Source organism: Heteronotia binoei, chromosome 1 (genome assembly GCF_032191835.1).
Source record: "Heteronotia binoei isolate CCM8104 ecotype False Entrance Well chromosome 1, APGP_CSIRO_Hbin_v1, whole genome shotgun sequence".
NCBI lineage: Eukaryota > Metazoa > Chordata > Lepidosauria > Squamata > Gekkonidae > Heteronotia > Heteronotia binoei.
Window position 1 is genome coordinate 10,665,808 of NC_083223.1, and position 26,605 is coordinate 10,692,412.

The following is a 26,605-nucleotide window of genomic DNA, read 5'->3' on the forward strand; positions in this document are numbered from 1 at the left end:
TCTGTTGTGGGGGAGGAAGGGAAAGGAGATTGTGAGCCGCTCTGAGACTCTTCGGAGTGGAGGGCGGGATATAAATCCAATATCTTCATCTACCTCACAGGGTGTCTGTTGTGGGGGAGGAAGGGAAAGGAGATTGTGAGCCGCTCTGAGACTCTTCGGAGTGGAGGGCGGGATATAAATCCAATATCTTCATCTTCTTAAGTGGTGCAAGAGGAAGGCAAATAATGAATAATTATTGAAATCAGTTGAACATGAAGCATTATTGCTTGGGGAAGAAATTGATTTAGACTAGTTGGTAAAGGGATACTAAATCTCTGTATTGGTGTCTTCATTCTGTATTATTATATGATAATTTGAATTTCTCCTGCTTAACTCAATGATAGAGGGAATCATGTTGTTGCAGGATGCTCTCAAAGTATTTCAGTCATCTTTTGAAGATTCTTTAATGGGGGCATTAAATCAGATGCAGAACAATTTAATGGAACAGATAGGGGGATTAAAATTTAAGCTTGATGGATTAGAAAATGGATTGAAGGACATAAAAACGGATATGACAAAGTTGATGCAAACCAAAAATTCTATTGATACAAAACAAATACTAAAGGAGCAAGATACAGGCGACTTGGAAATTAAACAGGAAGAATCAGAGACCAGGATTACTAGATCAGACATGTATAAGGTAAAATATACTCCAAGGTTTTTAAGCATATCAGAAGAAATAAATGAAGATTTATTTTGTTCAGTAGCAGAAACATTGACCCCCATGCTGGAAAAAGAACAAAAAAAAACCGAGAGGGAAATTGAATATATATATAGGTTAAACTCTCTAAAGCTAAAAAAGAATGGTTCACTTAGAGAAATGCATTCAAGAGACATAAGGAAACAGATCAAAGATGTAGTTTGGAGAAGGGAAAGGGAGCAACTTATTACATCTAGAGGTCAGAAAAATAAAAAAATGAAAGAGATATTATGGATAATTAGGCATTTAACTCCAAAACCAAGAGAGGTTTTAAATAACCAAGAGAGAAATTGGCGTAAACGGAAGAAATACCAAAAATGGAGGACTCATTAGGAAAGAAATACCAAAAATGGAAGATTCATAATTGGATGGTGCTGCTGAATGGAATGCCAAAGCAAATAGTTAGATTAGTGGGGCAGGTCATACAGACGGTTAAAGGTGTATGGAAGTAAAGTATTATGTAAGGTGTCAAGCGTCATCGATAAAATATCTTTAATGAGTTTTCCTTGAAAGCAAGTGAAAAGGATAAATGGGTTTAATTTGTAATGCAATAGTGAAGGTGAATGCAGTAAATGGTGAATAGAGATAATGGAATTTGAATGTATATATAATTAGTGAAAACACTGCCTTCGATTTCTGTTTTAATAATTTTTTTTCTTTTGTATGGTAACAGGCTTGTACACAATATATTAATTTAATAAACTATAAAAATATTGAAAAAAAAATGCAACCCAGGGGCCGAATTAGGCCCCTGGAAGGCTTCTATCGGGCCCCTGAACAACTGGCTCTTGTCTGCTTCTTTCTCCCTCTCTTGCTTCCTTCTGCATCTCAGATAGCTTTACAAGGCTTGCTCAATCGTACAGCAGAGCTACAGAGCAAAATCTCTGTTTTCTCCATTGGCTGAGGCTCCTCCCCCTCCTGGTCCCCTGGGGAAGGAGAGGGAGGGGAAGATGATGATGATGATATTGGATTTATATCCTGCTGTCCACTCCGAGTGGCTCACAATCTCCTTTATCTTCTTCCCCCACAACAGACACCGTGAGGCGGGTGGGGCTGAAAGGACTCTCACAGCAGCTGCCCTTTCAAGGACAACTCCTGCGATAGCTATAGCTGACCCAAGGCCATTTCAGCAGGTGGAAATGGAGGAGTGGGGAATCAAACCAGGTTCTCCCAGATGAGTCTGACCACTTAACCACTACACCAGAGCTTCCTTTGCCCAGTTTCCTGGATGCCATGGGAGAAATACAAAGCACCTTTCTGACCAACAGGTTCTAATGTTTTAAGCACATTTTAGTCGTGTTTGCCTGTGTCCTTCAAGAGGATCCAAGCCAGATACCTCCCCCAGGGCCGTAGCCAGGATTTACAGAAGAACATAAGAGAAGCCATGTTGGATCAGGCCAATGGCCCATCCAGTCCAACACTCTGTGTCACATAAGAACATAAGAGAAGCCATGTTGGATCAGGCCAGTGGCCCATCCAGTCCAACACTCTGTGTCACATAAGAACAGAAGAGAAGCCATGTTGGATCGGCCAATGGCCCATCCAATCCAACACTCTGTGTCACATAAGAACATAAGAGAAGCCATGTTGGATCAGGCCAATGGCCCATCCAGTCCAACACTCTGTGTCACATAAGAACAGAAGAGAAGCCATGTTGGATCAGGCCAATGGCCCATCCAGTCCAACACTCTGTGTCACATAAGAACATAAGAGAAGCCATGTTGGATCAGGCCAATGGCCAATCCAGTCCAACACTCTGTGTCACATAAGAACATAAGAGAAGCCATGTTGGGTCAGGCCAATGGCCCATCCAGTCCAATGCTCTGTGTCACATAAGAACATAAGAGAAGCCATGTTGGATCAGGCCAATGGCCCATCCAGTCCAACACTTTGTGTCACACAGTGGCCAAAAAAACCCAAGTGCCATCAAGAGGTCCACCAGTGGGGCTAGAAGCCCTTCCACCGTGCCCCCCAAGCACCAAGACAGAGCATCACTGCCCCAGAGCTCCAACAATATCCTGTGGCTAACAGCCACTGATGGACCTCTGCTCCATGTGTTTATCCAACCCCCTCTTGAAGCGGTCTATGCTTGTAGCCGCCACCACCTTCTGTGGCAGTCAATTCCACATGTTAATCACCCTTTGGGTGAAGAAGTACTTCCTTTTATCCCTTCTAACCCGACTGCTCAGCAATTTCATTGAGTGCCCATGAGTTCTTGTATTGTGAGAAAGGGAGGAAAGGACTCCGCTCCCCCATCCCTTTCTGATGTGCCCCCCCCCCTCTCAGAGACCTCTTGACTCTCTCCCACCACCCACCCCCTTGGCTCTGTTAGGAAAGGGGAGAGAAAAAAGCGAAAAGACCAGCAGCGATGCTATTTCTTGTTCAGTGATGGTGAGCAAAAGGGACAGATTGGGGGGCCCTCTGATGTTCGAAGGGGGGTTTTAAAGCAGTGATCCCCAACCTTTTTGACGCCAGGGACTGGTTTTGTGGAAGACAATTTTTCCACAGACCAGAGGGCAAAGGTGGTGGTCTGGGGACAATACAGCTATGCACTTTATTTCTATTAGTTTGCTGTGGTGGTGAAGTGGGTAGACTCTTATCTGGGAGAACCAGGTTTGATTCCCCACTCCTCCACTTGCACCTGCTGGAATGGCCTTGGGTCAGCCAGAGCTCTCTTATCTGGGAGAACCGGGTTTGATTCCCCACTCCTCCACTTGCACCTGCTGGAATGGCCTTGGGTCAGCCATAGCTATTGCAGGAGTTTTCCTTGAAAGGGCAGCTGCTGTGAGAGTCCTCTCAGCTCCACCCACCTCACAGGGTGTCTGTTGTGGGGGGAGAAGATAGAGGTGATTGTAAGCTGCTCTGAGTCTCTGATTCAGAGAGAAGGGCGGGGTATAAATCTGCAGTCTTCTCCTTCTTCTTGGTGTAGTGATTAAGTGCGCAGACTCTTATCCGGGAGAACTGGGTTTCATTCCCCACTCCTCCACTTGCACCTGCTGGAATGTACTTGGATCAGCCATGGCTCTCACAGACTTGTCCTTGAAAGGGCAGCTTCTGGGGAGAGCTCTCAGCCCCATTCCCTTCACAGGGTGCCTGTCGTGGGGGAGGAAACTGTGAGCCCCTCTCTGAGATTTGGAGTGCAGGGCAGGATATAAATCCAATGTCGTCATCTTATTACTACATTGTAATATATAATAAAATAATTATACAACTCACGGCCCAGTTGCTGACAGGCCATGGCCCAGTACTGGGGCATGGCCCGGGGGTTGAGGACCTCTGTTTTAAAGGATGGGCCCGGCCCCTCCCAGACCCCCCCCCCCCGGTAGCTATAGGCCTGACCTCCCCCCCACAAGCCAACTAAACAGTAAATGAATTTTCCTCCCAGAAGAAATAAGACATCATTTTATTCTTGAATGGGCAGTGTTACCTAAAGTGAACTTCATTTCGAAGTACCAAAGAAAATAACAGTACAAACTGAGTTTGGACCAAAAAAAGAACACAAATATTCATCACAAGCGCAAGTGAACTTTGAGGCAAAGTCGCTTTCTTCCAACCACGCGTGAACTCTTCCAGATGTCTCCTGGAACGATCGAAATGATTTCACGCCACGTATTTCCCTTCCACCGAAGAAACCGCGCTTCCGTTTATCGATATGCCGGCGTCGTCTATAAAAAAGACACCAAGTCACCTGGTCCTTCCGGGTCTACTTCTTGGCGTAAGTGATTTTCATGGCGTGGGAGGGGGTGATTTTAAAGCCTTGGAGAGCATCCCGCGCGGCTCCCGCCTGGCCTTCGTTTTCGAACTCCACAAAGGCGATGTCGTGTCTGCCGGGGACCAGCCGGACTTCTTTGAAACCAGGGAATCTTGAAAGAGAGAGGAATGTTTATTGACAATCTGCGTTTCCTGCCTAACGGGGGCTCCGGGGTGGCTTCACGTGAGATCCGACCCTGCTCAGCTTCTGAGGTCTCACGAGATCGGGCTAGACTGAGCCGTCCAAGTCACGGTGGCACCAAGTTATGCAGTGTTTAAGAAAAAAAAAAGGCAACTAGGCTAATGATACACCCTGACGACACGAGCTCTCTCTCTAGGACATCAGGCACCCAGTTGACAGCACAACAAGAAAAAGAAGACTGCATATTTATACCCCGCCATTCTCTCTGAAGCAGAGACTGAGAGCGGCTCACAATCTCCTCTATCTTCTCCCCCCACAACGGACGCCCTGTGAGGTGGGTGAGGCTGAGAGAGCTCTCCCAGCAGCTGCCCTTTCAAGGACAGAGTCTCAGAGTGGCTCACAATATTCTTTCCCTTCCTATCCCACAACAGACACCCTGTAAGGTGGGTGGGGCTGAGAGAGCTCTCCCAGAAGCTGCCCTTTCAAGGACAGAGTCTCAGAGTGGCTCACAATATCCTTTCCCTTCCTATCCCACAACAGACACCCTGCAAGGTGGATGGGGCTGAGAGAGCTCTCCCAGAAGCTGCCCTTTCTAGGACAGAGTCTCAGAGTGGCCCACAATCTCCTTTCCCTTCCTCCCCCCGCAACAGACACCCTGTGAGGTGGATGGGGCTGAGAGAGCTCTCCCAGAAGCTGCCCTTTCAAGGACAGAGTCTCAGAGTGGGTCACAATATGCTTTCCCTTCTATCCCACAACAGACACCCTGTAAGGTGGGTGGGGCTGAGAGAGCTCTCCCAGAAGCTGCCCTTTCAAGGACAGAGTCTCAGAGTGGCCCACAATCTCCTTTCCCTTCCTCCTCCACAACAGACACCCTGTGAGGGGGGTGGGGCTAAGAACATCACAAGAGCCCTACTGGATCAGATCAGTGAGGGTCCATCTAGTTCAGCCTCCTGTCTCACACAGTGGCCAACCAGTTCCTCTGGAGGGTCAACAACAGGGCAGAGAGGCCGAGGCCTTCATAAAAAACACCAGGAGAGCCCTGCTGGATCAGACCAGTGAGGGTTCACCTAGTCCAGCCTCCTATCTCACACAGTGGCCAACCAGTTCCTCTGGAGGGTCAACAACAGAGCAGAGAGGCCGAGGCCTTCATAAAAAACACCAGGAGAGCCCTGCTGGATCAGAGCAGTGAGGGTTCATCTAGTCCAGCCTCCTGTCTCACACAGTGGCCAACCAGTTCCTCTGGAGGGCCAACAACAGGGCAGAGATGCCGAGGCCTTCATAGGAACATAAGAAGAGCCCAGTAGTCCATCTAGTCCAGCATCCTGTCTCACAGAGTGGCCAGTCAGGTCCTCTGGACAGCCAACAACAGGGCACGGAGGCCGAGGCCTTCCCCTGATGTTGCCTCCTGACTCTGGAATTCAGAGGATCAGTGCCTGTGAATGTGGAGCTTCCCCTCAGCCACCATGGCCAGTAGCCACTGATAGACCTCTCCTCTACGAATCTGTTCAATCCCTTTTTGACACCATCTGTGCCTACGGCCATCACGGCATCCTCTGGGAGAGAATTCCACCTTCAACATATAGGCAAGTTCCCTTTCACTCACTTCTCAAGCAAGGGCGTGAGGGCACTTCACAATCAAAAGTGGGGGGAGCTGCTGTGAAGGACCTGAGAAATGCAGGGGTCTCTTCGGGGGTCTTCTCAAAATCAGATTACAAAATACCGAAGCATAGAGGAGGAGGGAAAAGCGGCGCATGTTTTTTAGACACACTTACTGATTGAAGAGCATCGACAGCATCATTTCGTTGGTCTCTTCCGGCAGGTTGTTGAGGAAAAGTATGTAGTTGGGTGGATTATCAGGGACCTGGAATAAAACACACACGCGGTTGCTTTCATCAACTGTTCACCCGCTTTCTGTTCTTGGATCCCAGTTATTCTTCTGATGCCAATGTTCCATATGAGACACAAACAGACTAGGGTAGGGGTTTCTAATGACACAGTCCTCCATGACGTTATTTCTGATTAACTCTACCCAGGGCGGCACTATTAAGTCACCGAACAGATCTACTTTGCATGCGGTACCGGCTTATCCAGTGACGCTTACTCCTGTGGAAGTGTTGTTAGGCTCACGGCCTCAGGCTATCACAGCTCTTCTCTAAGAGAGCTAGTGTACTCTAGCGCAGGGGTGGCCAAAGCGTGGCTCAGGAGCCACGTGTGGCTCTTTCACACATATCGTGTGGCTCTCGAAGCCCTTCCCCCACCCCGACTTGGAAAGGGCATTTGTCTCTTTAAATGGCTTCTCCAACCCAAGCCAGCTGGCGGCTTGGAGAATGCATTTAAAGTTAGAGTTGTTCCCCCTCCTCTCCTCCGCCCACCTACCGACCTTCCTTCTCTCCTGGGGGGGGGGGGGGGCGGGCAGCAGGCTCAAACGTCTGTGGACCCGGAAATCCATTACTCACTGGTATGCTACCAGAACAAAGGCTGAGAGTCTGAGTGACCAAACAGGCCATGCTAATCTTCTCTGTATCATTCTAATTTTAGTATATGTGCTGCCGAAGCGATAAGACATCTAATGTCACATATTATTACAGCGGCGAGGATTTTACTTGCACAGAAATGGAAAGGTCAGGAAATCCCTATGAAGGCGGACTTGATTGAGAAAATACTGGAGACAGCAACTTATCCCAGCTGCTTGCTGGAAAATCTAAGGAAGAAGCCAGAAAGCATTGGGAGTTTTATATATGGTTAGATACTTAACATTTACTGATGTGAACTTTTACTTTACTTCCATTTTTCTGTTATATATACTATCCAAAATAGAAATATACTTCGAAAAATAGATGGATTAAAGGAGGACTTACAATCTAAGAACATAAGAGAAGCCATGTTGGATCAGGCCAATGGCCCATCCAGTCCAACACTCTGTGTCACATAAGAACATAAGAGAAGCCATGTTGGATCAGGCCAATGGCCCATGCAGTCCAACACTCTGTGTCACATAAGAACATAAGAGAAGCCATGTTGGATCAGGCCAGTGGCCCATGCAGTCCAACACTCTGTGTCACATAAGAACATAAGAGAAGCCATGTTGGATCCGGCCAGTGGCCCATCCAGTCCAACACTCTGTATCACATAAGAACATAAGAGAAGCCACGTTGGATCAGGCCAATGGCCCATCCAGTCCAACACTCTGTGTCACATAAGAACATAAGAGAAGCCATGTTGGATCAGGCCAATGGCCCATCCAGTCCAACATTCTGTGTCACATAAGAACATAAGAGAAGCCATGTTGGATCAGGCCAGTGGCCCATCCAGTCCAACACTCTGCGTCACATAAGAACATAAGAGAAGCCATGTTGGATCAGGTCAGTGGCCCATCCAGATCAACATTCTGTGTCACAAAGTGGCCAATATACACACACAATATATGTGTGTGTATACACACAAACACACACACACATATATATATTTATACTGTGGCTAATAGCCACTGATGGACCTCTGCTCCAAGCTGGCTATGCTTGTAGCCGCCACCACCTCCTGTGGCAGTGAATTCCACATGTTAATCACCCTTTGGGTGAAGAAGTACTTCCTTTCATCCGTTCTAACCTGACTGCTCAGCAATTTCATTGAATGCCCATGAGTTCTTGTATTGTGAGAAAGGGAGAAAAGGACTTCTTTCTCTACTTTCTCCATCCCATGCATAATCTTGTCAACCTCTATCATGTCACCCCGCAGTCAACGTTTCTCCAAGCTAAAGAGCCCCAAGTGTTTTAACTTTGCTTCATAGGGAAAGTGTTCCAAACCTTTAATCGTTCTAGTTGCCCTTTTCTGCACTTTTTCCAAGGCTATAATATCCTTTTTGAGGTGCGATGACCAGAATTGTACCCAGTATTCCAAATGAGACCGCACCATCGATTTATACAAGGGCATTATGATACTGGCTGATTTGTTTTCCGTTCCCTTCCTAATAATTCCCAGCATGGCGCTGGCCTTTTTTATTGCAATCGCACACTGTCTTGACATATAATCCATTATAAAATAATCTATATATTATGGTGGTAAAAATTACCTTGTATTATTGTCTCATCACTATGCAGAATGCTTTATAACTGTATGGCTGAGGACCTGCCTACCTGAGGGACCGTCTCTCCCCATACGAACCCCAGAGAGCACTGAGGTCAGCAGGGAAGAACCAGCTGACTATCCCTGGACCAAAGGAGGCCAAACTCCAAAACACCCGTACACGGGCCTTCTCCATCGCAGCTCCACACCTATGGAACCAGCTCCCGGAAGAAGTGCGAGCCCTGCGGTGCCTTGACCAGTTCCGCAGGGCCTGCAAGACCACTGTTGGGTGACTTTCGCTATTATCATTAGAAATGGAATTAGCACCTGGAAATCTGTATAATACTTGGTTAACTGGAATGTTTTAAAGTTAATGTGATTTTAAACTCTGTATAATTTTATGAAATGTTGTTAGCCCCCCTGAGCCCGCCTCGGCGGGGAGGGCGGGATATAAATAAAATTTTATTATTATTTATTATTACTAGCTGTATTAATGTTTTTCTATTCCCATCTTCCCCCGATTCCCTTGTTTCTGCTCAAAATCAATAAAACTTTTAAACTCAGAATGACCGAACAGGGACTGCGCCTTGACAACACGATAGTGTTTTGGTTTTTTTATTTCCCGATATTCCAGCTGAAGTAAGTAATGCAAGGAGGAGATTGAGAGAAACAGTCTCCTTCCCCAGATGACTGGGGAAGGCAATGGCAAACCACCCCTTAAAAAGTCTGCTGTGAAAACGTTGTGAAAGCAACGTCACCCCAGAGTCGGAAACGACTGGTGCTTGCACAGGGGACTACCTTGACCTTCATGAATATGTTGACATATGCACACCTAATAAAATATTAATAATAAACCCGGGGGGGGGAGGACCACGGTGTTTACTTGGAGGGGTTCCAACTGATCGATTCCTTTCTCGTTATCCGAGGCAGGACACGAAAGAAGTCTTCCTGCAGTCAAGAATGCCCTTCCCGATATCTGTTGCCCGAGAAAGTCAAGGGCGAAAACGATTTCGAATTTGTTTTGAGAGAAATACGAGGGAGAAGAATACCTGTTGGTTCTGCGAAGAGTTGGCTTGGGCATTCGCGGAATTCTGGTTGGCTCCCTAGGAAGAAACGTAAGAAGGTAAGAGAAGGCGTGTTGGATCAGGCCAATGGCCCACCCCGTGTCACACAGTGGCCAAAACCCACGGGCCATCAGGAGGTCCACCAGGGGGCCAGAACTCCATGAACGCTCCCACTCTAGACCCCCAAGCACCAAGAAGACAGAGCATCACTGCCCCACACAGAGAATTCCATCTATACCCTGTGGGTAATAGCTACTGATGGACCTCTGCTCCATATGCTTATCCATTCCCCTCTTGAGGCTGGCTATGCTTGTAGCCGCCACCACCTCCTGTGGCAGTGAATTCCACATGTTAATCACCCTTTGGGTGAAGAACATCTTTTGACCTGTTCTAAATTTAGGGTTTGTAGAATCTTTCGGGATCAAGTGCCGTGTTCTACTGGAGAAAGTTTTCCTTCCAGACGTTTCGTTCTCAGCTGCGGAGAACATCCTCAGTGGCGTTGCAGCCAGATGTTCTCCGCAGCCGAGAACGAAACGTCTGGAAGGAAAACTTTCTCCAGTAGAACACGGCACTTGATCCCGAAAGAGTCTACAAACCCTAATGATGTTACCAGCCGTGAAAACCTGAAATCTTTGTTCTAAATTTACTGCTCACCAATATCACTGAGTGCCCACCATTTTTTGTATTGTGAGAAAGACAATACCTTCTCTACCCCATGCATAATTTTGGAAACATCTACCCCTCAGTCATCATTTCTCCAAGCTAAAGAGCCCTAACCTCTTTAATCTTTCTTTATAGGGAAAGTGTTCTACCCCTTAATCATTTCAGTTGCCTTTTTCTTTTTTTTGCGTCTTTTCCAATGTCATAATATTGTTTTTGAGTTGCAGTGACCAGAACTGCACACAGTATTCCAATTGAGGCCACACCATCGATTTATACAGGAGCATTACGATACAGGCTGATTTGTTTTCAATTCCCTTCCTCATAACCCCCAACCAATGCTCTCTCTCAGCTGTGGAGTCTTGTGAGTAAAAATTTTACTTCATGAGCTACTGGCATGAAAGCTGAGCGCTACTGCATCAATTAGTTTGCTCTGGGGCCCTTTTTCCTCAGCCGAGAGAAAAAAGTGTGAGCCAGAGGCTAAAAAAACCTGTCAGCTAGCTCACACTAACTCAGCTTAAAGGGAGCACTGCCCCCAATATAGTTTGTGTCTTTTTTTATTGCACTTGCATACTAAGCTGACATCTTCAGTGAGATATCTATCTGCCATGATTCCTAGTCAGTTAACCACCAGTTCGGACCCCATCAACATGAAGAAGAAGATATTGGATTTATATCCCACCCTTCACTCTGAATCTCAGAGTTCAGAGGGGCTCACAATCTCCTTTCCCTTCCTCCCCCACAACAGACAACTTGTGAGGTGGGTGGGGCTGAGAGAGCTCTTTCAGCAGCTGCCCTTTCAAGGACAACTCCTACAAGAGCTATGGCTGACCCAAGGCCATTCCAGCAGCTGCAAGTGGAGGAGTGGGGAATCAAACCTCATTCTCCCAGATAAGAGTCCGCACACATAATCACTACACCAAACTGAACTTGATTTCTGTGAACCTGTCCATGTGTTATTTTCCATTCAAGAAGAAGATGATATAGGATTTATATCTCGCCCTTCACTCTGAATCTCAGAGCGGTCACAATTACCTTCCTCCCCCACAACAGACACCCTGTGAGATAGTTGGGGATGAGAGAGCTCTCTCAGAATTTGTCCTTTCAAGGATAACTCTGCGGGAGCTATGACTGACCCAAGGCCATTCCAGCAGCTACACGTGGAGGAGTGGGGAATCAAACCCGGTTCTCCCAGAGGAGAGTCCACACACTTAACCACTACACCAGTCTGGCTCTCTTATGCATTAATCAGTTGGGAGGTTTGGCTCCGCAGAGTGTTAAAGCTGCAGTACTGCAGTCCTAAGCTCTGCTCACGAACTGAGTTCGATCCCCGGTGGAAGCTGGGTTTTCAGATAGTCAGCTTGAGGTTGACTCAGCCTTCCATCCTTCCGAGGTCGGTCAAAGGAGTCCCCAGCTTGCTGGGGGGAAAGCGTAGAGGACTGGGGAAGGCAATGGCAAACCACCCCATAAAAAGTCTGCCGTGAAAACGTTGTGAAAGCAACGTCACCCCAGAGTCGGAAACGACTGGTGCTTGCACAGGGGACCTTTCCTTTCCTTGGCTCCAATGTGCATTACTTTGCACTCGCCCAGGATGAACCTCATTTGCCACGTTACTTAAATGCTCCTGTTCTTTCAGTACTTCCACTTTCTGCTATACTGATCCTGGGCAGACTGAGGGGCCTCTTTGCCTGTCGCTGGCAGCGAAGAAACACACACGCCCTCGGCACAAAGGGGAAGGTTAGGGAGCTAAAAAGGCTTAGCGCGGCTTGCAAAACATGCACAGTTCCCTCCTAGGCTTGCCCCAACATAATTATCTTGCCAATAATTAACTGCGCAAGGCAACGGCATGTTTGAGAGGTTTCGTTCTCTTACCTGCTCATCCCCCCGGCAAACATCGCTTACCTGATTGGGCTTCTTGTTGGCTGCGTTCGCGGACTGCTCCAGCAGCTTCGACTTCTTCTTCTCCTTCCTCTTCTCCTTGTCGGCAAAGGTCCCGCGCATTTTGGATATGACGTCGGAGTCCGTCTTTGCGTACTGAATGCGCTGTTGAAAACGAGAAGGTGCCGCGCAGGCCGCTGTGTTAAACCGTTCGGGTTCATCAAGGCTGCCGCACCGAGCCAGGGGGTCGGAGCGAGAGGGGCGGATTCGAAGTCGTGCTGTTCGGTGCCAGCCTCTAAGTGGGACCTGTGGACCCCCCCCCCCCCCCCAATTACGGCTCATTTCCAGACTACTGCAGACGGGAGAAAATCCATGCTTTGGAGGGTTGGTACTGGCGAGTACTCGGATGGGAGACCATCGAGGAAATCCGGGGTTGATATGCAGAAGCAGGCAAGAACAAATCACCTCTGAACACCTTTTGGCTTGAAAACCCTACACGGGTGTCAAACATGCGGACCGGGGGCCAAATCAGGCCCCCAGAAGGCTCCTATCAGGCCCCTGAGCAACTGGTTATCTGCTTCCTTCTCCCTCTCTCTTGCTTCCTTCTGCATTACAGCTTGCTTTGCCAGGCTTGCTCAACTGCACAGGAGCTACAGAGGAAAAACCTCCATTTTCTCCATTGGCTGAGGTTCCTCCCTTGGGGAGGAAGGGGGAAGAAATAGTTTGCTTTGTTAGGCTCTCTCAATCACACAGCAGAACTACTGAGCCAAGCCTCTCTTCTTTCTATCAGCTGAGGTTCCCTCCCTCCTGGTCCCTTGGGGAAGGAAGGAAAGAGCCAGAGCTTCCTTTGCCCTGTTCACTGGATCCCACAGGAGAAATACAAAAAAAGTACCTTTAAGACTAACAGGTGCTAATGTTTTAAGTGTGTTTTATTTTAAGTTTTTTTTACAAAAGTTTTTAATTGTGTTTGTCTGTGTCCTTTATAAAGTTTATATCTCTGCTACCTAATTAAATAGGGACAAACATGGCCCAGCCCAACACGGCCTGGCCCAACAAGCTCCCATTTATGTCAGATCCAGCCCTCATGAGTTCAACACCGCTGCCCTACAGCGTTGGTATAAGCCAGGAGTGTCAAACATGCAGTTCGGGGGCTGAATCAGGCTCCCAGAGGGCTTCTATTACATCTTGCTCTTCCAGGCTTCCTCAATCACACAGCAGAGCTATTGAGCCAAGCCTCTATTTTCTCCATTGGCAGAGGCTCCTTCTTTGGGGAGGAGGGGAGGGGAGGAATAGCTTGGTTTGCCAGGCTCTCTCAGTCACACAGCAGAGCTACTGAGCCAAGCCTCTCTTCCTTCTGTTGGCTGAGGCTCCTCCCCTTTCTGGTCCCCTGGTGAAGGAAGGAAAGAGCCAGAGCTTCCTTTGCCCAGTTCCCTGGATCCCATGGGAGAAATACAAAGAAAGCATCTTTAAAACCAATGAGTATTAACGTTTATAAAATTTATATTTCTGCAACCTGATCTTAAATACGTACACACATGGCCCGGCCTGACAAGGTCTCATTTATATCAGATCTGGCCCTCATAACAAATGAGTTCGATGCCCTTGGTATAAGCCATCCGTGACTTGATGGCAACAGCAACAACAACACCAAGACGACAACTTACCATCGGTTTGCCGTAAAACGGGAAGCCCTGCAGCTGCCTCAGGGCGTTGGTGGATGACCCGAGCTCCTTAAATATCACAAAGGCCTGCCCTCTCATCTTCATCGTCTTCAGCGCCACGATGTCCACGACGTGCCCAAACTGAGAAAATAGGGCGTACAAAGACCGCTTCAGTTCTGTCAAGGGAACAGCCACAAGGATTATTTTAACTCAAAAGAGAAAGGCAGAAAAGAAGAAGAAGAAGACCCCGCCCTTCTCTCTGAATCAGAGACTCAGAGCGGCTCACAATCTCCTATATCTTCTCCCCCCACAACAGACACCCTGTAAGATGGGTGGGGCTGGAGACGGCTCTCCCAGCAGCTGCCCTTTCAAGGACAACTCCTGCAAGAGCTATGGCTGACCCAAGGCCATTCCAGCAGCTGCGAGTGGAGGAGTGGGGAATCAAACCCAGTTCTCCCAGATAAGAGTCCACACACTTAACCACTACACAAAGGAGGAGGAGGAGAAGACTGCAGATTTATACCCCGCCCTTCTCTCTGAATCAGACACTCAGAGCGGCTCACAATCTCCTATATCTTCTCCCCCCACAACCCTGTGAGGTGGGTGAGGCTGAGAGAGCTCTCACAGCATCTGCCCTTTCAAGGACAACTCTGCCAGAGCTATGGTTGGCCCAAGGCCATTCCAGCAGGTGCAAGTGGAGGAGTGGGGATCAAATCCGGTTCTCCCAGGTAAGAGTCCGCGCACTTAACCACAACACCAAACTGGCTCTCTGAAAAACAGAGCTGGAGAAAAAGGCTGAAAGGCCTCCGCACCAGCCAGCCTCACAAACGAAATAAAAAGACCAATTCCTACGAAAAGCAATACATTTCTTAAACCAAGACATTTATTTAATTCAATTTGTATCCTGCCCTCTCCGCCGTTGCAGGCTCAGGCTGGCTCCCATGGCCATGCATGTGCATGAATATAAATATACGATAAAACACTGAAACAGTAAAAACAATTTAAAACATAGAAATTGACATTTCGCGTGCTATGATCTTAAGTGTGGTGTCTTGCTGTGCCATACAAATACTTGTGCATGTAAATGAAGACGTCTGTCACCCCTGTTCCCAAAGTCTCTTCACAACGCTGGTGAGAGGAGGCAGATGAGAGGTGATAGGATCCCCATCTTAAAGTACTTGAAGGGCTGTCACATAGAGGATGGGGTGGAATTGTTTTCTGTGGCTCCAGAAGGTAGGACCAGAACCAATGGGTTGAAATTAAATCAAAAGAGTTTCTGGTTCAACTTTAGGAAGAACTTCCTGACCGTTAGAGTGGTTCCTTAGTGGAACAGGCTTCCTCAGGAGGTGGTGGGCTCTCCTTCCTTGGAGATTTTTAAATGGAGGCTAGATGGCCATCTGACAGCAATGAAGATCCTGTGAATTTAGGGGGAGGTGTTTGTGGGTTTCCTGCATTGTGCAGGGGGTTGGACTAGATGACCCTAGAGGTCCCTTCCACCTCTTCTATGATTCTGACAGGCTTCCTCCTTGGGAGGTGGTGGGCTCTCCTTCCTTGGAGGTTTTTAAGCAGAGGCTAGATGGCCATCGGACAGCAATGAAGATCCTGTGAATTTAGGGGGAGGTGTTTGTGAGTTTCCTGCATTGTGCAGGGGGTTGGACTAGATGACCCTAGAGGTCTCTTCCAACTCTATGATTTTATGATTCTAAGAGAATGACACACATTCTTGTTTGCATCCACTAGTATTTGTATGTCTTAGTTGAAGAAATGTATTACTTTTCATAAGAATTCGTCATGGTATTTCATTTGTGAGGCTGGCTGGCATGGAAGCCTTTCAGGTTTTTCCTCCAGCTTTATTTATTTTAAGGCATTTTTCCCCCTCCTTGGAATGATTCAAGGTGGGTTATAGCATCATTTCGTAAATACTTAGCAGAACAAGCCAGGCAACAGTTAAAAATTTGCATTGGCAGCTATTACAAAGATCGACGTTAGGCGGCGGCTATTAGCTAAACAGAGTGAGGAGAGAAACATGGTTCTGCTTGCAACTTTTTAAACAAAAAATCATTTGCAACCAACTTTTTGTCCCAATGCGGACGCTAAGAATCACAGAGTTGGCAGGGGCCATAGAGCCCATCTAGTCTAACCCCCTGCTCAATGCAGGATCAACCTACAGCAGGGGTGGCCAATGGTAGCTCCCCAGATGTTTTTTGCCTACAACTCCCATCAGCCTCAGCCGTTGGCCATGCTGACTGGGGCTGATGGGAGTTGCAGGCAAAAAAAAAAAACATCTGGAGAACTACCGCTGGCCACTCCTGCTCTATTAAACAAACTGGCTTAATGTAAGAGCCACATAGAATAAACATCAGATGTTCGAGAGCCGCAAGACAGGAATGTCAGATGAGGGAGGGGGGAGAGAGGTGGAAAGAAAATAACTTTAAATGCATTTTCCATGCTGCCAACTGGCTTGGAGGAGTGAGTTAAAAAGAGAACTCCAACAGGGCAGTGGGGGCTTCAAGAGCCACACAATTTGTGTGAAAGGGCCACGGTTTGCCAACCCCTGCTTTATTCAGCCACCTCTCTGAATATCCCCCAGAAGTTGCCATGACTTCCAGGTGCGCGTGCACACACACAAATACAATACAACTCTCCCCCCCAAAAAAACCAGATTCATGAGTGATCACTAAAAACAATTCGCTAGAGATGGATAAGTCTTACAAATCCAAATTTGTTGCTGGCTGGTCCCCCTTCTTAACATTTATGGTGGAAAACGACATACTCCCAATTAACCCTTTGTATAGCAAGGCAGTATATTTTCAGAAAGAAAAAGAGATTAAAAAGTCTGAAGGGTCATTGTAATTTTTACGATGCTTTATCTGTGTTGTTATCTTTAATTGTAGATTTATGCCTTGAATCCATATGCAGTATCTGATTTTTATTTCTTTTTGTTCACTTGGGTCTCTTGTTTTGCTCCTATTGAACATATGAACATATGAAGCTGCCTTCTACTGAATCAGACCCTCGGTCCATCAAAGTCAGTATTGTCTACTCAAACTGGCAGTGGCTCTCCAGGGTCTCAAGCGGAGGTTTTTCACGCCTATTTGCCTGGACCCTTTTTAGTTGGAGATGCCGGGGATTGAACCTGGGACCTTCTGCTCACCGAGCAGATGCTCTACCACTGAACCACCGTCCCTCCCCTATTTATATACCTTACTGTCAAATGCTATTTATTGTAAATTTTTTGAAGTCTTTAAATAAAGCTTTTGTTTAAAAAAGGGGTAAAAAAACCAGTACCAGTTTGTTTGTGAACATTTCCTGCAGAATACATCACATAATTGTAGTGGCTCTCAAGATGGGAGAGGTGAACGTCACCAATCTTGCTTATCTCCCCGCTCCCCTCCTGCAGATGCTGATTCCCAGGGCTTTTTTTGTAGCAGGAGCTCCTTTGCCTATTAGGCCACACACCCCTGCTGTAGCCAAACCTCCTGGAGCTTACAGTAAGCCCTGTACTAAAAGCCCTACAAGCTTTTGGAGGATTGGCTACATCAGGGGTATGTGGCCTAATATGCAGAGGAGCTCCTGCTACAAAAAAAGCCCCTGTTAATCCCTATTAATCAGCCAACAGGCAGCTCAAGGATAGTCCCCATTAATATATATTTTTTTTCTTACTGCACTTCCCTAAGGAAAGCTAGTTTGAGAAAAATCTCCTAGTGGATAATCCTCTCTCAAGGTGGGGAAGGAGAGATCAGAAAAGCAGCATTTGCCTAACACAGGGGTGGCCAAACCTGCTTAACATAAGAGCCACATAAAGTAAATGCTAGATGTTCAAGAGCCACAAGACGGGAGGGAGGGAGGGAGGGAGGGAGGGAGGGAGGGAGGGAGGGAGGAAGGAAGGAAGGAAGGAAGGAAGGAAGGAAGGAAGGAAGGAAGGAAGGAAGGAAGGAAGGAAGGAAGGAAGGAAGGAAGGAAGGAAGGAAGGAAGGAAGGAAGGAAGGAAGGAAGGAAAACAGATGGGGGAGGGAGGGAGAGATGGAAAAAAAGCAACTTCAACTTTTAATGCATTCTTCAAGCTGCTGGCTGGCTTGGCGAAGTGATTTAAAGAGAGAAATGCCTTCTCCACGCCAGCTTCGAGAGTCGCACAATATGTGTGAAAGAGCCACATGTGGCTCCCAAGTCACAGTTTGGCACCCTTGGTCTAACACAAGACCTGTCAACTGTTCTAAGCCCTCAGCCGAAGGCCAACGCAGCAACTGACTGTCTTACCTTCTTTCTTAATTTTGTCATTAACGTTGTTGATGTAAAGCGTGTGGTTTGGTCGTATATCCATCTTCAACTTGGTTTTGGGCTACCCTGGAAAATACAAGGTATTGATTAGCCACCAGGTGCAGATGGAACATTTTCTCTGGAGCAGTGATGCTCTGTCTTGTTGGTGCTTGGGGGGCAATAGTGGGAGACCTTCTGGAGTTCTGGCCCTGCTGGTGGACCTCCTGATGGCGCCTGGGTTTTGGCCACTGTGTGACACAGAGTGTTGGACTGGGTGGGCCGTCCACCTGACCCAACATGGCTTCTCTTCTGTTCTTATGTCTGGGGCAGTGATGCTCTGTCTTCTTGGTGCTTGGGGGACAACACTGGGAGGCCTTCTGGTCCTGCTGATGGACCTCCTGATGGCCCCTGGGATTTGGCAACTGTGTGACACAGAGTGTTGGACTGGATGGGCCGTTGGCCTGATCCAACCTGCCTTCTCTTATGTTCTCTTAAAGCAGCTGATCAAGTCTACGGATCAAGCACATTTTCTCAAGATTCAACCCAGCGTGGTCCAGATCCCCCCACTCTGCCATGGAAGCTGGCTGGCTCCCTTTGTTAAATTTTTACATAAGGCAGAGCCCCAGATATCTGTGGATCAATTCTCTATTATACCCTATGGGAATCGGTCTCCATAGGGAAGAATGGAGTGCACAGTAGACATCCCCCCCCCCAGCCGCTTTCTGATGACCCTAAAGAAGGGTTGCCAAATACAACTCAAGAAATATCTGGGAACTTTGGGGGGTGGAGCCAGGAAATTTTGGGGGTGGAGCCAGGATATATCGGAGTGGAGCCAGGAGCACGGTTGTGGGAAGCACAATAGAACTCCAAAGGGGATTCTGCCTATCACATTTCAAGTGACTGCACACCTTTTAAATGCCTTCCCTCCATTGGAAATAATGAATAGGGGCACCTTCTTTGGGGGCCATAATAATTGGACCCCCTGGTCCACTCTTTTTGAAACTTGGAAGGGTGCTTTGAGGAGAGGCAGTGGATGCGATGCTGCAAATTTGGTGTCTCTATCTAAAAAAAACCAGCCCCTCCCCGAGTCCCAGATACTCACATTTCAATTTTCCATCACGCTCTATGGGAATAAGTCTCCATAGGGAATAATGGAGTGCCCAGCAGACATTTCCCTCCCCCCCCCCCCCGGCTTTCTGATGTATTTTGCATACTTCATATTGCAACAAAGGTCCAATTTAAATACCCATTCCTATATTATAATACTTCATATGCAAAGTGTGCAAAATTTAAAATGTGGAGTAATAAATATATATATAAAGGTTTTAAATGGTTTTAATAAACTCTGTTAATCAACATATCACAGTAGTGGTTTGGCTTCCATCAGCTGTGATCCCTTTCCCGCGGCCCACCCTACCTGCGAGGCTTTGCAACCCCTCTCCAGCCAGCTCCACGCGACCCAGCCACCCGCCTCTCACTTCCGCTTCCGGGCGACCCTCGCCACGCCCACCCGCTGTAGCCCGGAAAGGCACTCTCGCTGTCCCACGTGAGGCCTAGAGCGGGCTTCCACCGTAGAGACGCACGGGGCAGAGCGTCCGCGAGGCGGTCAGTTCCTCAGACGTTGCGCCCTCGGCCGTTGCGGGAGGGGGGGGGGGACTCGTTTCAAAAAACCGGAAACAGGCCCGAGTCGGAGCCTAGGCGCGGTCGTCAAGGAGACAGCCTCAACTTCCGGCAAAATATGAACCGACTCCGTCAGCCGACGTCAATCATAGACCGGAAGTGGCTCTCTGTGCGGCCTTGTTCCGTATCCCTGGGACGCCGCAGGCGGTTGCCTTGACGACGGGGGAAAAAATGCTATCGATCCCAGAAAGATCGATGGGAAACGCGTCCAAACCCAATGACAGAATAGTAAAGTTAACAATATGAGATCTGGGTAACAGTCACACGTCGGCATGTGAGAGTGCCTGTTAATTCTCCTATCCTGGGCAAAAAGAAGGGCCTTTCTTTCCCAGAAGACTCACCCAGATACTTGAGAGGCACAAGACAGGGAGGGAGAGGTGGAAAGAAAGCAACTAAATGCATTCTCCAAGCTGCTGGCTGGCTTGGCTTGGAGAAGTGATGCAAAAGAGAAATGCCTTCTCTAAGTCAGTGAATGGCAAGGGTGCAATTCTAAGGGGGGAAAAAAGAGGGGAAAGAAACTTCACCCAAAAACTGGAGCAAGAAACCAAAAGGGTCAAATAGGCAACCAAAGGGCCAAACATTAAAAACAAACTGTGTGTGTGTGTATATATATATATATATATATATATATATATATATATAATAAACCAACATACATGTATTTATTGTAGAAAGCTAAAACCATTTAGGGGCCCAACCCCTGGGCCATGGACCGGTACCGGTCCGTGGCTTGTTAGCAACCGGTCCGTGAGCTGTATAATTATTTCATTATATAGTACAATCAGTGTTCCCTCTAAACTGAGTCAGTGTGAGCTAGCTCACAGTTTTTTAGCCTCTGCTCACAGTTTTTTTAGCCTCTCACACATTTTTGTCTTCGCTCAGGAAAAATGACCCTTAGAGCAAACTAATTTATGCAGCAGCTCACGAAGTACAATTCTTTGCTCACAAGACTCCACAGCCCACAGGGAGCATTGATTACAATGCAATAATAGAAATGAAGTGCACAATTGTATTGTTCCGAAAACATCACCTCCCTCTGGTCTGTGGAAAAAACTGCCTTCCACAAAACTGGCCCTCGGTTCCAAAAAGTCTGGGGACTGCTGCTGTATCCTATGTACAGTCATAAAACCACAATGGGAACCCACTCAACTTGACACGTTTTGACCTGAACTGGTTTTCTTCAGAGGTCAGAAAAGTAAGTACACCTATTGGCTCATAATACAATACAATAGAACAATGCTGGGCCGCAAGGAAATTTAATGAAGTGACTAAGGCTTAAAGATATTCTAGAGGCGTCTTATTCTACAGCCTTCTGTCCAGTGGCAGACTAGCCAGGATGTCAGCTTGCCTCATGGCAAGTGGGCCGCTGATGAAGTGGGCCCCCTTAAACATTAGATCAGGGGTGGCCAATGGTAGCTCTCCAGATGTTTTTTGCCTGCAACTCCCATCAGCCCCAGCCAGCATATGGCTGGGGCTGATGGGAGTTGTAGGCAAAAAACATCTGGAGAGCTACCATTGGCCACCCCTGCATTAGACAATATGTGAAAAATGTTCATGTCCTTTTAGTAACTTGAAAATATAATAGGAGTTCCAATATTATTACCGTCATGCCACTAAAATTGACGCCATCTTTAGGGTTGCCAGCCTCCAGGTGGGGCCTGGGGATCTCCCGCTTTTCCAACTGATCTCCAGCTGGCAGAGATCAGCTCCCCTGGAGAAAATGCAAGTCTGTATTGACATTTAATATTTACCGCAGGCCGCCAGTTAAATGTACAATATCTGTACACTGTAATTACTAAAAACTGATATACGTTTCTTTCGCAAAAGTTTTAATTGTACCTTTTCCCCCCACAGATGTGTATTTTTAAAAAATTTTATTTCTTTCTTATAAAAATGAAACGAGAGCCTTACAATTGTGGGTGGGATCCCCTCTGCCTCCAGGCAACCAATATTTTTAGACCCAGCCCGCTGTTCCTTCTGTCCATACGGTCCAGAATTGATCAAGGTAGGTGTATGAGCCTATGTGAAGAAGAAGACTGCAGATTTATACCCTGCCCTTCTCTCTGAATCAGAGTCTCAGCAGCTCACAATCTCCTCTGTCTTCTCCCCCCACAACTGACACCCTGTGAAGTGGGTGGGGCTGAGAGAGCTCTCCCAGAAGCTGCCCTTTCAAGGACAGCTCTGCAAGAGCTCTGGCTAACCCAAGGCCATTCCAGTAGCTGCAATTGGAGGAGTGGGGAATCAAACCCGGTTCTCCCAAATAAGAGTCCGCGAACTTAACCACTACACCAAGAGTTAGGTGTAGTGCACTGAAGCCGGTGCTCAGCTTGAAAAATGCGAGGAACCAGATGCTATCAGTACAGCCTGCGTCTACCAGCAGAGAGATCTGAAGACAGCAGGAGTTGGTACCAATGTTCTCTCTAAGCTGCAGAGTCTTATGAGCAAAAATTCTACTTTGTGAGCTCCTGGCATTACAGTTGTGAGCGACTGCATCAATTAGTGTGCTCTGGGGCCCTTTCTCCTGAGCAAAGACAAAAATGTGTGAGCTGGAGGCTAAAAACCTGTGAGCTAGCTCACGGTAACGCAGCTTAGGGGGGAACACTGATTGGTACCTATTATTTTCAGCATCCAGGATTGGATCTTGTTTGAAATACCATTTGATTTAGTAGACTCTGAACTCATGCTGAGGAATATAAATGTAAAGGGTGATTGCAAAGGATTATAATGAGCAACGCGTAAGACAAATATGTGTAGAGTGTACTTATTCTAAGTACTCAACGATGTTAAGTGCTATAATGATGTTATAACCTCTTGAGTAACTATGCCCTCTATTTAAACCCAAAACTAACAAAGAAGAAGAAGATGATATTGGATTTATATCCTGTCCTCCACTCCGAAGAGTCTCAGAGCGGCTCACAATCTCCTTTACCTTCCTCCCCCACAACAGACACCCTGTGAGGTAGATGAAGATATTTGATTTATATCCCGCCCTCCACTCCGAAGAGTCTCAGAGCGGCTCACAATCTCCTTTACCTTCCTCCCCCACAACTGACACCCTGTGAGGTAAATGAAGATATTGGATTTATATCCCGCCCTCCACTACGAAGAGTCTCAGAGCGGCTCACAATCTCCTTTCCCTTCCTCCCCCACAACAGACACCCTGTGAGGTGGGTGGGGCTGGAGAGGGCTCTCCCAGCAGCTGCCCTTTCAAGGACAACCTCTGCCAGAGCTATGGGTGACCCAAGGCCATGCTAGCAGGTGCAAGTGGAGGAGTGGGGAATCAAACCCAGTTCTCCCAGATAAGAGTCCGCACACTTCACCACTACACCAAATTGGCTTTCCCAGAATGTTACGATTTACGGCGCTTCACATCTATGACGTCAATCTGCTTTTTTATCACCCTCCAATGTTTTTTCAGCCCAGTTCACGACATTAACTAACAAACACAGACCCCAATTTGTGATTCTTTCAATCTGCTAAAACATTCCCATGACTCTACGTACCAACTCACTGCCCACTTATATTAAGAACCATTCCCATTTTGTCTGACGAAGTCAGCTTAAGAGCATACAAAAGCTTACATTCTGAATAATGTATACATAGCCTACCACCTATGTGTGGCTCTGCTCAGCTATGTGTGGCTCTGCTCACCGTGCTGGATTCCTCCTCTGATGAAGTGTTGGTCTTAAAGGTGAGACTTGACTCCAGCTTCGTTCATTCTGAATAAAACTTAGTTGGTCTTAAAGGTGCACTTATCTACTGCTTTGTTCTAAGTACTCAAGTGGCCTTGTACATTTCCTTAATCTTGACCCTGTGGGTTCTTGCTCTGTCTACCCATTTTGGGATTGGCCACCCCCCTCCCACCCTCCCTCCCATGCCGGTTTGCATGCCCAGCCAGCAACGCGTTCTGCAGCGGTTTGTCCCTCGGCCGCGTCCTTAGGAGAGCCCCGGGCAGGGTGGCTCTTTGCCTTTTGCAGGAGGCGCCGGCGAGCCTGCAATTCCGGTTGCAACGCGGCGCCTGCAGCTGGAGCGCGTTGCAGGCGGGGCGCTGAGCGGCCGGGCCGGAAAGGAAGCGAGGAGGAGCAGAGGGGGACAGGTTGCACCATGGCCTCGGTGAAGGTGGCCGTCCGGGTCCGGCCTCTGGACCGCAGGTGAGAGAAGAGCCCCCCCCCCGCGGGGGCACACCTGTTTCCCTTCCTCCTCCTCTTGCATCTCCATTCTCTCCTCCCTGCTTGATCCGGGGCGGTTTTCCCCTCCCCTCTTCCCGTTTGCATGACACGCGTCTTGCAAGCCTTGCGCTTTCAGACGTGCAGAGCGCCCCTTTTGCAGCTTGCGGGTCTAGAGCGGGGTTTCTCTTCCTCTTCTTGCATCTCCCACTCTCTCCAACCTGCTTGTTCCATGGGGGTTTTCCCTCCACTCTTCCCGTTTGCATGACACGCGTCTTGCAATCCTTGCGCGTTCAGACGTTTTTTGCAGGTTGCGGGTCTCCAGCGGGGTTTCTCCTCTTCCTCCTCTTGCATCTCCAACTCTCTTCTCCCTGCTTGATCCAGGGTGGTTTTTTTCTCCTCCACTCTTCTCGTTTGCATGACACGCGTCTTGCAATCCCTGCGCTTTCAGACGTGCAGATCGCCCCTTTTGCAGCTTGTTGATTTCATCTGTGCAGGGCAGAAATTGACCTGCTGGCTTGGCATTTTCTAGAGAGCAACATAGACGACTTGGCTTTGTTGGTGTGTTTTCTAAATCTGACTTCTTTCAAGTCTTGCAAACCACAAAGCTAGAGTTTGTACAACAGAAGCCTGTGTTTGTGATATTCAGAGTGTAAAAAAAAAAAAAGTATGTTCCAATCCCCAGGGAGCCCTACTTTTAAAAACAACTTTCTAAAGAAGGCTTCGTTAGAACACGCAGTTATCACCTCTGTAGAAATAGCTTTTTTAAAATAAAATAAAATAAAATAAAATAAAAACAAGTTTATTTCAGTAAACAGATTAACTTTCAGGGTCATGGTCAAAACAATAATCGAAATTACCATCCAACAAAGTCAGCTAGCCACCAATAAACATCCAAATGCACCACAAGTACAAACAGTGTAAAATCAAATTAAAAACAAATTAATGGCAGAACACATAGCACAAATTATGTGCAGTTGAACCAAAATTCTCACAAGAAAAGTAATCCAGAAAAGGGGACCGCTTTGTTAAAATAGTTTATTTATCTATTTATTTATTTATTTTTATAATTTCTATCCCGCCCTTTCCAACAAGTGGCTCAGGGCGGCTCACAGCACAAAGTTCCACATAAATACAGTTTAAGCATAAAACAGTTAAAATAATTAATACATTTAAAATTTTAAAACATTTAAAGCATTTAAACCATTTAAATATTTAAGACATTAGGGACAGTAACCTCTATTATAGCTACACCTGATTTCTTGTTTCTTGAACCAGCTAGTCATAGGCCAGCCGGAAGAGGGTTGTCTTACAGGCCCTGCGGAACTGGGCAAGGTCCCGCAGGGCCCTCACCTCTTCCGGCAGCTGGTTCCACCAGGAGGGGGCCATGACAGAAAAGGCCCGGTCCCTGGTGGATTTTAAGCGGGCTTCTTTTGGCCTGGGGATAACTAGGAGATTTCAAGTTCCCGATCTCAGTACTCTCTGGGGAACGTGTGGGGAGAGACGGTCCTTCAGGTAGGCAGGTCCTAGGCCATAGTTGACCTTCGATGTGGAGTATGCCCCCCTTCTAAATTACGGTATGTGTAACTTTGTCCAAAACAAAATACTCCCAGCATTTGCTTAACCGGGCCACCAGTGAAGGAGTTGAATTCTGTCTCCAGTGAATGCGACAGCAGACTTAGGCGCATTGAGCAGCGAAGAAATCAACTCTTTCTTTAATTCAGAAAGTCTAAAATCATCCCAGACGTTTAGGAGACAAATTTTAGGGGGATAATGGAATCCTTACTCCCGTAATATACAAAATTGCCATAATGAATTGTGACCAAAATGAAGACATCGGTGGGCAATCTTCGCCACATACGAAAGTGAAAAAGTTCACAAAGCTCGCTCTTTCCCTACAAGGGTGTGTTAGTCTGTTGTAGCAAAATCGAATAGGAGGAGGGACGGCAGCCATTGATGCGTGACTCTTTGTATTCATGCGATTGTTAAACCTGGTTTATGAGTCCCTGAAGGATGCATGCGCCTGATGAAAAGGTTTGAAACAGATATTTACTGGTGTCCTGTTGCGCTGGTACGTCCGAGGCTGGACTGTTGGACTTTCTATGGACTCTTTTTTGAGCCAGTTACTCTTTTTTGGGGAGGGACGGTGGCTCAGTGGTAGAGCATCTGCTTGGGAAGCAGAAGGTCCCAGGTTCAATCCCTGGCATCTCCAAAGAAGGGTCCAGGCAAATAGGTGTGAAAAACCTCAGCTTGAGACCCTGGAGAGCTGCTGCCAGTCTGAGAAGACAATACTGACTTTGATGGACCAAAAGTCTGATTCAGTATAAGGCAGCTTCATATGTTCATATGAACCACGTCTGTATCCTACTTGGACAAGGATTGTCCTTAGTGAGGTTTTTCTGAGCCTTTGGAATACTGGAAGCATGTTGTTCCAGATACAGTGCTCAAATTGAAGGTGTTTTATGAGTCGGCACATGTAATAAATTTCAAGTTTTGGTATGCTGACATTAAGCATTGCAAATATTATGCGGTTCTGTACTGGTTGT

General features: G+C 47.2%; 2 protein-coding genes across 3 annotated transcripts in view; one reads left to right on the top strand and one right to left on the bottom strand.

The window, feature by feature from the left end:
* Positions 1–4,123: 4,123 nt before the first annotated feature.
* On the bottom strand, positions 4,124–19,922 carry SNRPB2 (small nuclear ribonucleoprotein polypeptide B2). Of its 2 annotated transcripts, XM_060230869.1 has the most exons (7): positions 19,631–19,922; positions 18,214–18,300; positions 13,960–14,132; positions 12,320–12,460; positions 9,743–9,796; positions 6,404–6,492; positions 4,124–4,602 (listed from the first exon to the last, which is right to left on the bottom strand). In XM_060230869.1, exons 2-7 carry the CDS (start codon positions 18,275–18,277, stop codon positions 4,443–4,445), a joined length of 681 nt encoding a protein of 226 aa, XP_060086852.1. In that variant the 5' UTR covers positions 18,278–18,300; positions 19,631–19,922; the 3' UTR covers positions 4,124–4,442. The 2 variants fall into 2 exon arrangements, with proteins under 2 accessions (XP_060086852.1, XP_060086842.1); XM_060230859.1 differs by lacking the exon at positions 19,631–19,922 and having other exon boundaries at positions 18,214–18,313.
* Positions 19,923–23,825: 3,903 nt separating this feature from the next.
* Positions 23,826–26,605, top strand: part of KIF16B (kinesin family member 16B) — a 238,165-nt gene continuing 235,385 nt past the window's right edge. Inside the window, exon 1 of the mRNA XM_060230816.1 lies at positions 23,826–24,044. Within this exon, the coding sequence (XP_060086799.1) occupies positions 23,998–24,044 (47 nt within the window). The 5' untranslated portion in view covers positions 23,826–23,997. The remainder of the gene's footprint in view (positions 24,045–26,605) is intronic.